Source organism: Bos grunniens, chromosome 22 (genome assembly GCF_055505025.1).
Source record: "Bos grunniens cultivar Pamir isolate PY7600 chromosome 22, Bosgru_T2T1.0, whole genome shotgun sequence".
NCBI lineage: Eukaryota > Metazoa > Chordata > Mammalia > Artiodactyla > Bovidae > Bos > Bos grunniens.
Genome location: NC_141186.1, coordinates 11,044,184 through 11,060,417, shown reverse-complemented (window position 1 = coordinate 11,060,417; position 16,234 = coordinate 11,044,184). Strand labels below are relative to the sequence as shown.

General features: G+C 41.2%; 1 protein-coding gene across 7 annotated transcripts in view; it reads right to left on the bottom strand.

Moving 5' to 3' along the window:
* The window catches only part of GOLGA4 (golgin A4), a 124,247-nt gene extending 109,064 nt beyond the window's left edge, over window positions 1–15,183 (bottom strand). For 6 of the 7 annotated variants that reach the window (XM_086365869.1, XM_086365870.1, XM_086365871.1 and 3 more), the window contains exons 1-2: window positions 14,832–15,183; window positions 11,247–11,330 (exon numbers count right to left, since the gene is read on the bottom strand). In XM_086365869.1, the coding sequence (XP_086221995.1) occupies window positions 11,247–11,330; window positions 14,832–14,903 (156 nt within the window). In that variant the 5' untranslated portion in view covers window positions 14,904–15,183. The remainder of the gene's footprint in view (window positions 1–11,246; window positions 11,331–14,831) is intronic. The other variant, XM_086365868.1, reaches the window with a different exon arrangement.
* Between the last annotated feature and the right edge of the window lie 1,051 nt (window positions 15,184–16,234).

Sequence of the window (16,234 nt, the reverse complement as noted above, 5' to 3'; positions counted from 1 at the left end):
TGTACAATTAAGTTTAACATTTCTAATCAACACAAACGTTCAGTAAATGGTGCTGGGACAAATGGCCATCCATATGGGGGAACAAAATCACTCAGACCTTTAGTTTATACTTAAGCTATATTAAAGATTTAAATGATTTCCGGGACTTCCCTGGTGGTCCCGAGGTTAAAATTCTTCACTTCCACTGCAGGGAACTGCAAATCCCGCAGTCCTCTGATTGGGGAACTAAGAGCTGAATAAAACATATTTTTATGTCAGAAGCAGAAATCAAAAGGAACAGTTTAATTGGGAGGAGGAGAAAACATCAACAAAATGTGACAAAAGTTAAATAAACTCTTTTTCTAAAAAGCTCTTATAAGTACTTAAGTCTGAACTCCAAAAACTCACCAACCTAGTCTTCTTTTCATCTAGGGCAGGTGACCTGAGCTCGCCCAGTGAACACACCCACATGAGACTCTGAGTCATATATGGGCGGTATGAGAAAACAGACATGCAAAATTAATAAAGCTCGTCAGCTGGTGAGCAGGGAGACGCAGAGCTTCCTGCAGTCACACACAAGAGCTGTGCATGCGAGAAGCAGTGCGCCAGACTGAGGCGGCTGCAACATTCTTAGTGCTGTCCCCCAGCTTGGCTGAGCAAAGCCATCAGCCCAGACTTTCAGGCCCTCCTTAAAATTCTGTAAGTCACCAACTATTTATTCATCAACAGATCCCTTTTCTGCTTAACTAGCTGGGCTGAGTTCTGTTGCTTACAACTCAGAATTCCAACACACACGTACCTTCTAAAAGATGAACCAGAAAAATCAACACATGATAGAAGGAATGTGCAGAGGGTACCTTAAGGGACTCAACCAAGGCAAAAAACAGGAAGAGTGAGGCCTCAAAATTTTAAACAACAAAATAGTTGAATGTGAAATAAAGTTGAAGCCTTATCAATGTTTTAGAAGGCAAAGGAGAAAAGGAAAGATATACACATCTGAATGCAGAGTTCCAAAGAACAGCAAAGAGAGATAAGAAAGCCTTCCTCAGTGATCAATGCAAAGAAATAAAGGAAAACAATAGAATGGGAAAGTCTAGAGATCTCTTCAAGAAAATTAGAGATACCAACAGAACATTTCATGCAAAGATGGGCACAATAAAGGACAGAAATGGTATGGACCTAACAGAAGCAGAAGATATTAAGAAGAGGTGGCAAGAATACACAGAAGAACTATACAAAAAAGATCTTCACCACCCAGATGATAACGATGGTGTGATCACCAACCTAGAGCCAGACATCCTGGAATGCGAAGTCAAGCGGGCCTTAGGAAGCGTCACTATGAACAAAGCTAGTGGAAGTGATGGAATTCCAGTTGAGCTATTTCAAATCCTGAAAGATGATGCTGTGAAAGTGCTGCCCTCAATATGCCAGCAAATTTGGAAAACTCAGCAGTGGCCACAGGACTGGAAAAGGTCAGTTTTCATTCTAATCCCAAAGAAAGGCAATGCCAAAGAATGCACAATTGCACTCATCTCACACACTGGCAAAGTAATGCTCAAAATTCTCCAAGCCAGGCTTCAACAGTACATGAACCATGAACTTCCAGATGTTCAAGGGATTTAGAAATTGGAAGAGGGCTTAGATAAGGGAGAGTAACCAGAGATCAAATTGCCAACATCTGCCGGATCTTCAAAAAAGCAAGAGAGCTTCAGAAAAATATCTACTTCTGCTTTATTGACTATGCCAAAGCCTTACTGTATGGACCACAACAAACTCTGGAAAATTCTTAGAGTTGGAAATACCAGACCACCTGACCTGCCTTTTGAGAAATCTGTATGCAGGTCAAGCAGCAACAGTTAGAACTGGACATGGAACAGCAGACTGGTTAGAAATTGGGGAAGGAGTGTGTCAAGGCTGGATATTGTCACCCTGCTTATTTGAGTTATACACAGAGTACATCATGAGAAACGCTGGACTGGATGAAGCACAAACTGGAATCAAGACTGCCAGGAGAAATATCAATAACCTCGGATACGCAGATGACACTACCCTTATGGCAGAAAGAAGAACTAAAGAGCCTCTTGATGAAAGTGAAAGAGGAGAGTGAAAAAGTTGGCTTAAAACTCAACATTCAGAAATCTAAGATCATGGCATCTGGTCCCATCACTTCATGGCAAATAGATGGGAGAACAGTGGGAATAGTGACAGACTTTATTTTCTTGGGCTCCAAAATCACTGCAGATGGTTATTGCAGCCATGAAATTACAAGATGCTTGCTCTTTGGAAGGAAAGTTATGACCAACCTAGATAGCATATTGAAAAGCAGAGACATTATTTTGCCAACAAAGGTCCGTCTAGTCAAAGCTATGGTTTCTCCAGTGGTCATGTACGGATGTGAGAGTTGGACTGTGAAGAAAGCTGAGTGATGGAGAATTGATGCTTTTGAACTGTGGTGTTTGAGAAGACTCTTGAGAGTCCCTTGCATTGCAAGGAGATCCAACCAGTCCATCCTAAAGGAAACCAGTCCTGAATATTCACTGGAAGGACTGATGCTGAAGCTGAAACTCCAATACTTTGGCCACCTTATGCGAAGAACTGACTCATTTGAAAAGACCCTGATGGTGGGAAAGAGTGAAGGCAGGAGGAGAAGGGGACAACAGAGGATGAGATGGCTGGATGGCATCACTGACTCAATGGATTTGAGTTTGAATGAACTCTGGGAGCTGGTGATGGACAGGGAGGCCTGACGTGCTGCGAATCATGGGGTCACAAAGAGTCAGACACAACTGAGCGACTGAACTGAACTGAGAAAACTTACATGTGCTTCTGTGTGCTTAGTCACTCAGTCGTGTCCGACTCTCTGCGGCCCATGGACTGTAGCCCTGCCCAGCTCCTCTGTCCATGGAATTTTCGAGTAAAGAATACTGGAACGGGTTGCCATCTCCTTCTCCAAGGGATCTTCCTGAACCAGGGATCCAACCCATATTTCTTATGTTTCCAGCACTGGCAGGTAGATTCTTTACCACCAGCACCACCTGGGAAGCCCCCAAAAAATGTATGACTAGAAGCCAACACTGTGTTTAGAAAATGGGAAAGGAAAGCAGTCACTGGACAGTGTTTACCCAGGACTGAAACTAAATCACAAATATTCAGAGCACTTCAGAAATAATTCTCACTGAGGTTGAGGGAAACGTAATAACCCTTCCCACCCATAGCCATGAATTTCAACTCATACCAGCTTCAAAGACTCTAGATGTTTCAAACACTACCAATAAGACTGGGAGAAGCTCCATTTGTATCTCCTTTTATATGGTTATATGTAGTATCTCCTTTAATAAAACGGCTATTGAGAGGGCAAAAGTTAGGAAAGTATTTAGTTTTATTAGGCCACAGGAAGTAACTCATAGCCAACCCTCTCTGCCGTGATTACAACATCTCCAAAAAATTTGGGGGTTAATAATTCAGCTTTCCAAATAGTCAGATGCCAAGAAAGGGCTACTCCAGACAAGGATCTCCAAATCACTTGAAAAGTACACCTCTACTGTGAAACTTCTTAATTGGCACAATGATTTCTCATATGAGCCTAATCTTTAACTGGAGCCTCATCAGCTCTGGAAAAATCAGCAAAATCAAATGTTGGGGTTTATGAAGTTAAAGTATAGATTCTAACACACACTGCCCTCAGAAAAGTAGTACCACATGGCCAAGCTTGGCCTGATGGTTTGTAGGTCTTCCTCTGGAGTTGCAAAAGTAGGAATCAAATGAGGGAATAGATGTGACTGCAAAGTATGAAAATATGCAAAAAAAACCAACTAACTGTATTTGAGTATTTATCCCAAAGTCTTGCATCTTTAACAGCTATCCTCACTTTAAAATACGTAAGAATTTACATTCCTTCAAACTAAATTTGTTCTAATTAATCCTCACAGCCATGAGAAATCTGAAGACAGATGTCTAAGCTGTTTTTCAAGAAACCTGATGGTTATATCCAGGCTCACAATATTTTTATTGCCAACTGAATATTAATTGACCATAGCCCTCAACTTCATTATAAGAAAAAAAAATTTTAGTCACCGTGGTACTCAGAATTCGAAGATGACCCAAAATCACCCTCACCTTGCAAATATGTGGTATCATTGCCCTGATGATCTTACCTTTCAGAGCAAAAAGGATTTTGCAGGTATATTTAAGATTACTACTCAGTTGACTCTAAGTTAACTCACAGAAAGGAGACTATCTGAATGGGATCAACCTAATCACACAAGCCCTTCAAATGAGTCCTGAGTCCAGAGTCCAGAGTCCAGCGGTGGGGCAGCAAGCAAAGAGGTACTCCTGCAACCCTGAAGGAAAGCCAAGGCCTGTGAGGGTCAAGCGGTGAGAAACTGTGGGCAGCACTAGCTGCAAAAGACAGTGAGAAATAAGGACCTGTGTCCCACAGCCACAACTGCATGAGCATGGACCAGGATCCTCATCGCCAGTGAGAACACAATGTGGACAGCAACTTGATCTTAGTCTTGGGAGGCCCGAGCACAGAAGCCAGTCATGCCATGCCAGACTTCTGACACACAGGCTGTGAAACAGTAACTGGGTTATTAGGCAGTAAGGTTGTGGTGATGTGTTGTTACTCAACATCAGGAAACTAACGCAGTCACCTTTAAGAACAGTAGCCTTAAGATTTAACCATCTTGAATTTATAACTTTAGATACCTGTATCTATCTGACAATTCAGCTGTCTTGAATATGGTAGCTCTTTATAGGAAAACTCTCAGATAATAGAGCCCAAATGGAATAAACTTTGATTAACATAGTTTTGACTAATATAGAATTTCTCAGTAATACAAATATCTAAAATTTGTGTTGTTATCTTTAGAGTGTGCTGTTCAGCCTAAGATTAATGCTTTTCAATGTCTAATTTTTTTGGTATAGTTAAAATATATTAGATACATTTGATGTAATAGAGATTTAAGAGTTAGCAGCTACGTTTATTAACATTATCTTATACAGACAGCATGGTATGGTGAAAGCACTTCGGCTGGGTTGTGGAATCAGTTAGAGGGTGGGGATCACCTTTTTTTTTTTTTAATGAAGGAAATATTTTGGGTCAAAATATGGCATCTTATGTCGTAAAGATGAAGATTCTATAAAACTTTTGTCTTAGAAGTGTCTGTGCAAAAAGAATGGTATTGTTGTTTAACTGCTGGTCCCAGTGAAAAAAATTTGAGAAACAGTGATCCAGAGAGTACCGGGGAAGCAGATAAGGGACTCAGAAGAACTGCACGCTAGCCCAGATCTTGCAGCGTGCACCCTGATCCAGCCACATAAGCATTCTCAGCTTTTCACTTTCTTGTCAGGAAATTGGGGATAACTGTCCTCCATACCTCCATCTGTTTCAGCCTGTTACTAGTTTAGAAACTAGATAACTACATCTAATAGAATTGCAGACAAAATAAACATAAGGAAATTCTAAATGAGGGATTTTTTTAAACTGTCTTTATTAATAACTTACATTAATTATGGATTATTAAGTTAGTGACATTAAAATTTTGGCTGCCCAGAAGCCTTTTGACATTACTTACTTCTCAAATTATAGCCCAAGTAGACGAATGGCATTCTTACACAAGCCTAACATCTGGCTTCATTTCTCCCCGCCAGACCCACGAGTAACCAAATCACAGCAAGGACACAGTCACAGACTCCTCCTCACCATGTACTCCTGAAAGTCTCTGCCAATCTACCTGACACCCCAGCTATAAAGGAATGCCAAAGTAACCTGGAGTTAATATGTCACATAAGCCTTTATCTACTAGTTACAAAATTATTAGAACTTTCCATCATGTCTTTAGTAAAGTACCTTCTACATCCTGATGTCTAAACAGTAGTGCCAGAAATCAAATATTACTGCTTATGTTATAAATGTTCACCTCTCAAAAACAGCCCTTTAATATAGTGAAGTCCACTCATTCAAAAGTAATTTAAGGAGACTTCTGGTTAAAAATATGGTAGGTGAACCAAAGTTTCTTATTTTTCTCTCCCCTGAAAAGAATTGGGGCTTCCCTGGTGGCTCAGTCGGTAAAGAATCCACCTGCAATGCAGGAGACAGCCTACGATGCGGGAGACCTGGATTCAATCCCTGGGTCAGGAAGATTCCCTGAAGAAGGAAATGGCAGCCCACTCCAGTATGCTTGCCATGGGAAATCCCATGGACAGAAGAGAAGAGCCTGGAGGGCTACAGTCCATGGAGTTGCAAGAGTTGGACATGACTTAGCAACTAAAACACCACCCAAAGAGTTAAATTTCAACCAATTTTCAGAAGAATGGGTGTGGACGAAAGAATACTAAAGTGATAATACAGCTGCTGCTGCTGCTGCTGCTGCTGCTAAGTCGCTTCAGTCGTGTCCGACTCCGTGCGATCCCATAGACGGCAGCCCACCAGGCTCCCCCATCCCTGGGATTCCCCAGGCAAGAACACTGGAGTGGGTTGCCATTTCCCTCTCCAATGCACGAAAGTGAAAAGTGAGAGTGAAGTCGCTCAGTCATGTCCGATTCCCAGCGACCCCATGGACTGCAGCCCACCAGGCTCCTCCGCCCATGGGATTTTCCAGGCAAGAGTACTGGAGTGGGGTGTCATTGCCTTCTCCGATAATACAGCTAAGGATACTACAATCCCATGGAGAAGGGAACACTGATAAGAAGCAAGCCTATTTTCATCTCCAGAGCCCTAAAAAGATTTAAGACTTCAAAGTTACAATGCAAGTTATAATGAAGAAGTTCAGAGGCAGGACCAAAATCAGAAAAATTGGTTGAAAGATCCCCATGTCCCTGGTCCCACCTTACATAGCCTCTGAAAAACCAAAGGTTTATTTTTCTGGAGCCATTTCAGCTCCAACCTGGATGAAACCAAGCACAGTAAGACAGGAGTGAAGGGCAAAGTGTGTGACTAAAGCTAGAGGGACTAATTAGGTGATATTCTGCACAGTGAACAGTGGAACCTCCAGCACAATGCTTCCGAAGCAGCTCGGCTTATAACCTGGCACCCCCTGCCCAAAAAACAAAAGGCTTCACTGGAGAAATCAAATGACATCTTAAAGATCTCAGGTTATCAACAGGTAGATATTTCTCCCGATAATAAAGCCAATTGCAGCCTATCACCCAGCAGGGAATCCCAGTGTTGACCACATGATACTTCTAGATAGCATCAGATTTTTAGTGTCCTGCCTTTAAATATGGATACCCCAGAGCAGTCAGTAAAGAAAATTTCCAATGTAAGAGCCAACAACAACAAAATCCACCAAAAAAAGAAATTAAAAGAAAACTTCAAAACAAAAGAAAAAAATCAGAGCTATAAAAGATATATCAGCGGACTTCTCTGGTGGTCCAGTGGCTAGGACGCCACACTCCCAATCAAAGGGACCCAAGTCTGATCCCTAGTCAGAGAGCTGGATCCCACATGCTGCAAATAAAGATCCCACATGCCACAAGTAAGACCTGGTGCAGCCAAAATAAATAATTTTTTTTTAATGTTAAAGATATATCAGTATAGCAAGAGCAATGCTATGAAAAAGCAAAAGACAAAAATAGCCTTTGGAAAATTTAAAAACAGAGTAGGAAAAATTAAAAATTCAACTGAAAACTAACATTGTAAATTAACCATACTTCAAAAAATAAAGAAAACAAAAAACTCATTGAACAGTTAGATAAATTGAAGCAAACTCTCAAAAATAGGACAAAAAAAGGAACTTCCCTGTGGTCCAGTGGTAAGACCCCACACTTCCACTGCAAATAAAACAAAAAACAAATAAATAAATTAAAATAGACCATGAAGAGTAAAAAATAATAAATAAGAGACTCTATCCTGAAGGTACAAAAACTAACTGGTCTTCCAGAATAGAAGAGAAAAAACAAAGGAGAGGGTATTATCAATGAAATAATATCTAAAATTCTCCAAGAATTTAAGCGCAGGAGTCACCATACTTAGTGAAGCACAATGCAAAAATAAATCTACACAAAGGCATGTTCACCATAAAATTTCAGAAAACAAGAGAAGATCCTAAAGTCTCCAGAAAGAACACAGAGGACAGAGCTGGGAGGCTGGAGGAGACAGTGTGTTTTGTTTTGTTTTAGCATAACAGTCTTTTAGCAGGACTTTATCTTTTAAAACTACAGAATGTATTACTTTGATAAAAATAAAAGCAAAATTTCATTTTAAATGTTTATTTAAAAATCATGAGTATCTAATATATCCAGTAAAAGGTACCCCATATGATTTAAAAGCATAATACACAGATTAAAAGATGATCTATTTCTCATCCTAAATCTCATCCAACAGTTGATAACAAATCATAAGTGAACTGATGTTATTCCCAACATTTCAGACACTAGATACTGATAACATCATCCATGCTAACTTAGCCAAATAACTCTATAAAATAAATAAAATAGAAAAATCAGACATCTTTACTAATCTAAGAAATATGCATTTGTTAAGAATTCATAATTTAAAAGACAAATATTTAAGATAAATGCATGTTTATGCAGAGTGGTATTAGGTTTCCAGTACAAGAATGCAGACTGAACACTGTTTACTTCTCTTCCTCCCAAAAACCCACTGAAATGAAGGATTGAAAAAAAAAAGTAGAAAAGCAGATTAACTAAAACTCTAGAACAAGAGAGGGAAAATCATAAGTAAAAAGAACAAATTTTTGAAGAATAAAGGCAAAAGGATTCTAATTGGTGGGGAAGTCAGGGCAATGAAGCCATAACTCCAAACATACACAGAAGGCAGCTCTGGGAGAGGCAAAAGATACTTATTGCAACAGGGGGGCAGGGGAAATCAGCTTTATACACTAGAAGGGATATCACTACTCTCAGGAACGTGTCTCACGTCTGTGAAACAAACAGCTACACGGGGTCAGCCTCCTTCAACCCAAACACTTCACCAGACAAAACAAACAGCCAAATACAATGAGTAACACCTTGGAGGAGTTAGCGCTCCAATTGCAGAGGCTGGCACCATACAGCAGCAGGGTAACAACACACCCCAGCTTCACCACAGCAATCCCAGCCCTGCCCAGTCCACGTCAGTTTAAGTTTCAAGATAATTACCAGTGTCCCCATTCATTAAGAATGTTTGGATAATAAATCACCCACCTGGTCTTCATAAATATAAACCAACAACTAATAAAAACAAGACATTTTTCTCAAAAAAAGAAAAACAATATGACCAGTATGAATACATACAAGTATAACAACCTAGAACAATTGACAGATCAAGGAACAGACTTTAAATATGCATGTATACATAACACATAACATCCTGGGAGAGTTTTGAGAAGCTCTGCTGCTGCTGCTGCTAAAAAAAAAAAAAAAAAAACAAACTAAAAGTACTGTGGTTAAGAGAATGGGCTTTAGAGCAAGACTGCCTGGGTTCATATCTCAGCTTTATCACTGAGTTGTGTGGTACTAGCTGTCTACACAGACAAGTTACTTAATCTCCCTTGGCCTCAATTTCTTATCTGTAAAATGAGGATAATAAAAATCCATACCTTTTATTATTTCATGTATTAATTTAGATAATACATGCAATGCACCAAGAAAACATCTAGGTAATAATAACTACCCAAGTTGACTAGTGTTAATTTGTGGAAATTAAATGTGATGACCAGAATAAATTCAATAGAAGCAGCTGAAATAAAAATCTGAAATCTATCAAAGCAATAGAATAAAAAGGAAAAAAGGAATAGTTCAAAAGAGGGGAAAAGGATATACAGAGAATTTATTTAGAAACATTAATAAGATTTTAAAAATAAAGAAAAGGGGGAGACTAAAAAAAAAGCAAAGAAGAAAACTAGACATTTTTTAGCATCAAAGAAAAAGAAAAAAGATTCAAAGATCAAGTTAACCACCAATACAGAAAAAAACAAGTTTGAATTAGACTTTTCATTTGCACACAGGATGCTAGAGCATATGCTATGCTATGCTATGCTAAGTCACTTCAGTCACGTCCAACTCTGTGCGACCCCATAGACGGCAGCCCACCAGGCTCCCCCGTCCCTGGGATTCTCCAGGCAAGAACACTGGAATGGGCTGCCAGAGCATAAGGGAGAAATAAAGCCAACAGCCTGAGGGAAATTTTTCAACCTAGAATTTTATAGCTAGTCAAGTAAATGTTTACGTAAATGAAAACATCTTCCTAATATTTTGTGATTTAGGAGGTAAAGAAACTAAATGGTTATTTAAAATCCTGTATTTTTAACAACACATTAACTGAAGTTCTGCATCAAAGTTTCCAGTCTTGCTTTCTCACCTGGGCCCAGGAGGATGCTTCTGAATTTGCTCACAGCTTCAGTGGGATGTAAAGTTATATATAATTTGCATCTATGTCTTAAGGTCTTTGAATATCACAATAAGCTCAAGAGACAAAGCTTCTCTCAGAAGTTTTTCCTCCAGTTTTTCCTATCAAACTAAGAGGCAGATGAAAGAACTTTGTACGGCCCTTACCCTATTCAAGTTTCACACTGATTTTTTAAATTACATAAACAAGAACTGTTCTATTACTTAAAATATAAGAACTTAATGTATATTCTATACAAAGCAATAGAAATAGCCACTATATGCTCCCTGATCAAAATACAGATTTAACACTCAAGACACTCTGATTCTTCTGATCTAAATGTTTCTCTCTGGGAGCTATGCTTTTTAGATTGAGGATAATTATTTTGCCAAGCGACATTTATAAAAAAGACTATGTTCCTTCAGAAAGGGACTCTTTTCCCTGCTTGTGAAATTTTTTTTTATTCCTATTACACAAACTATTATTTTGAGACCCCACTCTAAAAAATTATAATCCTGCAAGTTTGGGGCGAGCCCACATTGTTTTGTTTTTTATTGTGGTAAAGTATACACAACATAAAAATTATCATTTTAAACATTTATAAGTGGACACTTCAGTGGTATTAATTATACTCACATTGTTGGGCAACCATCAGCACTATCCATCTCCAGAACTTCTTCATCCTCCCAAATTGAAACTCTATCCTCATTAAACAACAATGCCTCGTTTCCCCCTCCTCTCTTCAGCCATAACCACCGTTCTATTTTTTGCCTCTCTGATCTTGACTAATCGAGGTAACTCACACAAGTGGAATCACAAAATAGTCCGTTTGTGCCGCTGCTTTTTATAATTAAGTTTTAGTAATATCTGAGTGAGTGAGTGAGTGAAGTCGCTCAGTCGTGTTCGACTCTTTGCGACCCCTTGGACTGTAACCTACCAGGCTCCTCCGTCCATGGGATTCTCCAGGCAAGAATACTGGAGTGGGATGCCACTTCCTTCTCCGAGTAATATATGAAAAGGGCTGCAAATGTTAAAACAATATTCTTTTATTCACGGCACTATATACATCCTAACAAATTAGTAAGTATCCTATATTACTCTTTATTAATTTTTATCAAATTTATTCTAAGGATTTTAAAAATCTAAGTATAGATATTTGTTGTTAAAAAATTAAGTGAAACTTGATTTGAAATTGTTTAATTTTATTTTTAAAGTCAGAGTTGACCAAATGTTTACTTAAAATAATATTTGCCAAAGAAGGGTTGAAATAATCTCAGCTCCAAAGAGAAGTGACTGGGGACTACAAAACGGTGTCTTGCATTTATTGAATACTTTCAAAAACTGAAGGAAGCCCAAAGTATTAATATCACGAACACTATCGTTATTACTATTACTGAAAAGTTTTGCAAGTATTGTGATGTAAACGGTTCATTTATCCCAGAATTATCAACACCTGATGACTCACTCTATTTGAAACATACCTGTCAAGCAATATCACCTCTGGAAATCAAGCTAAGAACCAGGAAAGATGTACACAAGGGCCTCCAAAATCTCAAATCAAATGTCTCAATTTGTATTAATGCACTAAAATGCATTAAAGAATCTCTTAGGTACTTGCCCTTATTTTACACAAAATTTTAGAAATTCAGGGTCTTGTCTTGATTTAAAGCCCAAAGCAATTTAAAACCTGGGAGAAGACAGACATTGGGCAGATAGCAAGGGAGGCTACAAAGTAATCAGGAAAACTAGACCAAGAACAAACACATAAATCCTCCTGAGCAGGTAAAAGCAAATTGTCTTTCACACCCCATTAAATTCCTGAGGGTATGGCACCCTCAACACAAAATAATTTATAGTCAAAAAACAAGACATAATATTATAAAAATTCAGGATCCTTTGCATGAGAAAACAAGGACATGTTTTATCTGTTACAAAAAGATTATCCCATCCAAAAATATTTGTTTTGCTTAATTCACACTTGAAAGAAATCCTTAACTCTAAAAATAATAATTCAGAATTTCTCAACTTGAAGGGTTCTGAATAGTTAAGGATCAAGACAAGGAACAGAATCAAGTTTCTATCAGCAATTGATCACTAACAATTTACTTTTGCATTCTGGATAAATATATATATATATATCTACTATATATACACACACATATATACTCACTATATATATACACACATATATACACCCACGATATATATACATATATATATCCACTACGTATACACACACATATAGTTACTATATATATACAGTCATCAAAAAGGATCGTTTTAAATCTGTACACAAAGTGCCATTTCTTGCTCCACACGCACTGTCTTACCAGAGTAAGACATACGAACTGGGAGCCCTAATGCATTACCTGTAACTAGCCCTTTTACCATGATTCTAAAGACAACCTCAGGTTTCCCAAGTGGTTCAGAAGGTAAAGAATCCGCCTGCCAAAACAGGAGACACAGATTCAATACCTGGGTTGGGAAGATCCCCTGGAGAAGGAAAAGACAACCCACTCCAGTATTCTTGCCTGAAAAATCCCGTGGACAGAGGAGCCTGGCAAGCTACAGTCCATGGGGACGCAAACAAGTGGGACAGGACTTAGCGACAACAACAACAAAGACAACCTCCCTTTGTTGAAGATCGATAGTAATTCTTTTTCATGAAAAAAAGATAACATGGACAAATAAAGCGCCAGCAGCTTGGAGCATGTCCTTCTTAAACTATTTTCACCATGTCATACTTTCCCCACAAAACTGGGATCACGCTTTACATGCTGTTTTCCAATCTGTCTTTTAATACCAGTTAGAGCCTACTTCTCTGTGGGCTCTAACTCTAGCTGTCTGACATCAGCCAAGTTACTTAATTTCTCTGAATCCCATTCCAGGTGTGAAAGATTCTACCTTGTAGATTTATGTGACAATGAAACAAATTACCCAAGCAAAATACCTAGCACAGTAAAAACCTAGTAAATACTGGCATTTTTCTAAGGCTGCAGAATAACCAACCATATGACAAAACTTATCTAACCAATTCTCTACTGCTGAATATTTTTGGCCACATTTTACCTATTAAAAACAACACTGAAGTGAAATTCCATGTGGCTAACTCCGTAACACATCCTGAGTTCTCTTTTAGAATTTTTAGAGGTGGCATCCTGGATCAGTGATACGTATACAGTCCCTTACATTCACTGCTGTGCCTGTTTCCCCACATTTCTCACTTCATTTTATTTTTTCTTTCTTTCTTAAATTAACAGTGTTTTGTAAAATTTTAAAAGCGCACGGTAAATGTAATATATTTAGTATTGAAAGTAATATATTTAGTATCCAAATCTTAATCACTATTTACAATTCCCTTGGGAGAATGAACAAGTTTTCAGGTACCATAATATAATATACCTCAACCACTGTTTCACTCTACAGAAGCTTTAAACTTCAATTTACAGTTTCAGAATAAATTCAATGCAATAGATTCTTGATTTAGTAGTTATTGGTCGTTAGTTTTTTAAAAGTTATGTAAGATAAATGTTCTGTTTCAAATGTTTTAGAAATGCCTGTCAAGTAGTCAAAACCCAGCTTTTCGTGTAGACACTAAATCTGTTGAGACTCAGAAAAGCTGGGAAGCAATTTAGCAGAAGCCCTCCTCATTGCTGAAAGAACCACGTGCTGCCGGCAACCAAAACACACATTCACAGCGGCTTAGGAGACTGTTTCTGCTTCTTTAAATTAACACTACTAACGCGCCTCCTTTTTCCTGGAAATTGTCATTTCCTGAAGCAACAGCATTCGTGAAAAACAAACATTAACAAGACTCCTGAAGAAGCAGAGCTGCGGACGCGCGCAAGCCCTGCGGGCCCCACAGTGGCCCGCCCCTCCGCCCGTCCCGGATCAACCCAGTAATGCGAAGTGACGAACTCGTGACAGCCTCGGGCACTGGACGCCGGCCACGCCGCCACCTCTCTCGGGTCCAGCGCTTCTGCAAGCAGCCCGGCCAGGAATGGCTCAACCCCTGGCCCTCACGCCTGGACCAGGGTTTGGAATTAAGACTCCGTCACGGGCCAGGGGCCCCTCCGTTAATCAGTCTCGGGTCGGGGATGAGAGAGGGGGACTTCAGTCCAAAGGTTAGATATTACAAGGGATCCTGGTTTTCCCATTCCGCCCTCACTCTTGAGTTGGGGGTCTCGGATGCCTGGGGGAAACCTTCTGTATGGGTCAAAAATCTTGCAAGATCAGAGCTCCTCTCATTCTCAGACCTGGTTGGGCATCAGGGGTAAATTAAGAGGTCAGGTGTTACAAACCCAACCACCCACAACCTACTCTCCAGAACTGAGTTCTGGGATGGGGGGCCGGGGTCAGGACTCACGGAGGACCTGGACCGCCCTGAGCTCATTCCCAGGGAAAGATCTGGGGGAAGCCTCTGGTTAGAAGTCAAGGGTCAGGACAAAACTTCCGCTCTCCTTTGCCCACGAGCCGGTGTCAAGGGTTGTCGGGAACCAGGGGAGCACGGAGGCCATAGTACCTGAGGGGAGGCCAGCGCCTGCTGGAGCTGCTGCTGCTCCTCACTGATCTTTTGCTTCAGTTTCTTGAACATCGCGCAACGCGGGGTCCTGAGGTGGATGAAACCTGGGGGGCGAGTGCTCAGAGAGACCCGGCCGCGGCGGCGGCGGAGGCTTCTCTACACCACAGACCGCGGGGGCCGGGCCTCGCCGCCTCCTCCTTGGGCTCGCGGGCCGGTCGGGACACTCGTCCTGCGGGTGTCGGCGTCGCCGCCGCCGCGTCTCTCTGTTCTGGATGCCACCGGTTGGCCTCGGCCCCCCATCCAGCCCCGGCGGCGGCGGCGGCGGCGGCGGCGACAACGGCAGCAGGTGAGCAGTGAGAACAAGGCGCCTGCGCGGCCTACGTGGAGTTCGGCGAGGGAGCACTACCGAGCGCCGGAGGGGACAAGCTGGAAGTCCGGCCCGCGCATGCGCGCTGCAGGGTCGCTCCCGGAAGGTGCGGGACTCGGCGCTGCCCACCTTCATTGCGCGTAGACATGCCCTCGGAGCCCAGGAGTGGGGTGGCCTGAGCCCTACACTGACACACACCCGGGCTGCGGTGCTGCGAAGTCAGGTGGGGAGGGTGCTGCTTCTCTCAAGGACCGCAAAGCTGACTGTCCCGCCGCAAAAAAACCTGTTGTGTGGGTGTGAGAAGAGGGGATCCGGGGGACCTGCCGGGGACTGTGATTGACAGTGTGCTTTTGTTCAGTATTTGTGATTTGGATTTTTTGTCTTCAGTATCTCGTATTCCTACTGCTTCCCAGAGTGGCCCTTTTCCCTATGCTGGGCACTTCCAGGGGTCAAGAAGTGCCTGATAGGAAGCTCCCAGGGTTCAGATGTTTCAGGCTGATATAGTTTGGACTTTGCCTGTGTATATATATAGGCTTCCCAGCCTATATATATATATAGGCTACTGATAATAGAATCCCGCTGCCAACGCAGGAGACTAAGAGAAATGCTTCCGTCCCTGGGTCAGGGAGATTCCCTGGTGGGGGACATGGCAACCCACTCCAGTACTCTGAAGAATCCCGTGGACAGAGGAGCCTGGCAGGCTAGTCCATAGGGTCGCAAAGAATCACGGCTGGAGTGACTTAGCGTATGCACGCACATATGTTGTGCTTCGTTCGTTGGGTAAGTCGCGTCCGACCCTCTGCGACCCCATGGACAGAGGCGCCAGGTCTCCCGCATTGCAGACGAATTCTTAACTAGCTGAGCCACCAGGAAAGCCCAAGAATTCTGGAGTGGGTAGCCTATCCCTTCCCCAGGGGAACTTCCCGACCCAGGAATCGAACTAGGGTCTCCTACATTGCAGATGGATTCTTTACCAGCTGAGCTACCCGGGAAGCCCCCACATACATACATACATACATACATACATATGTAATAT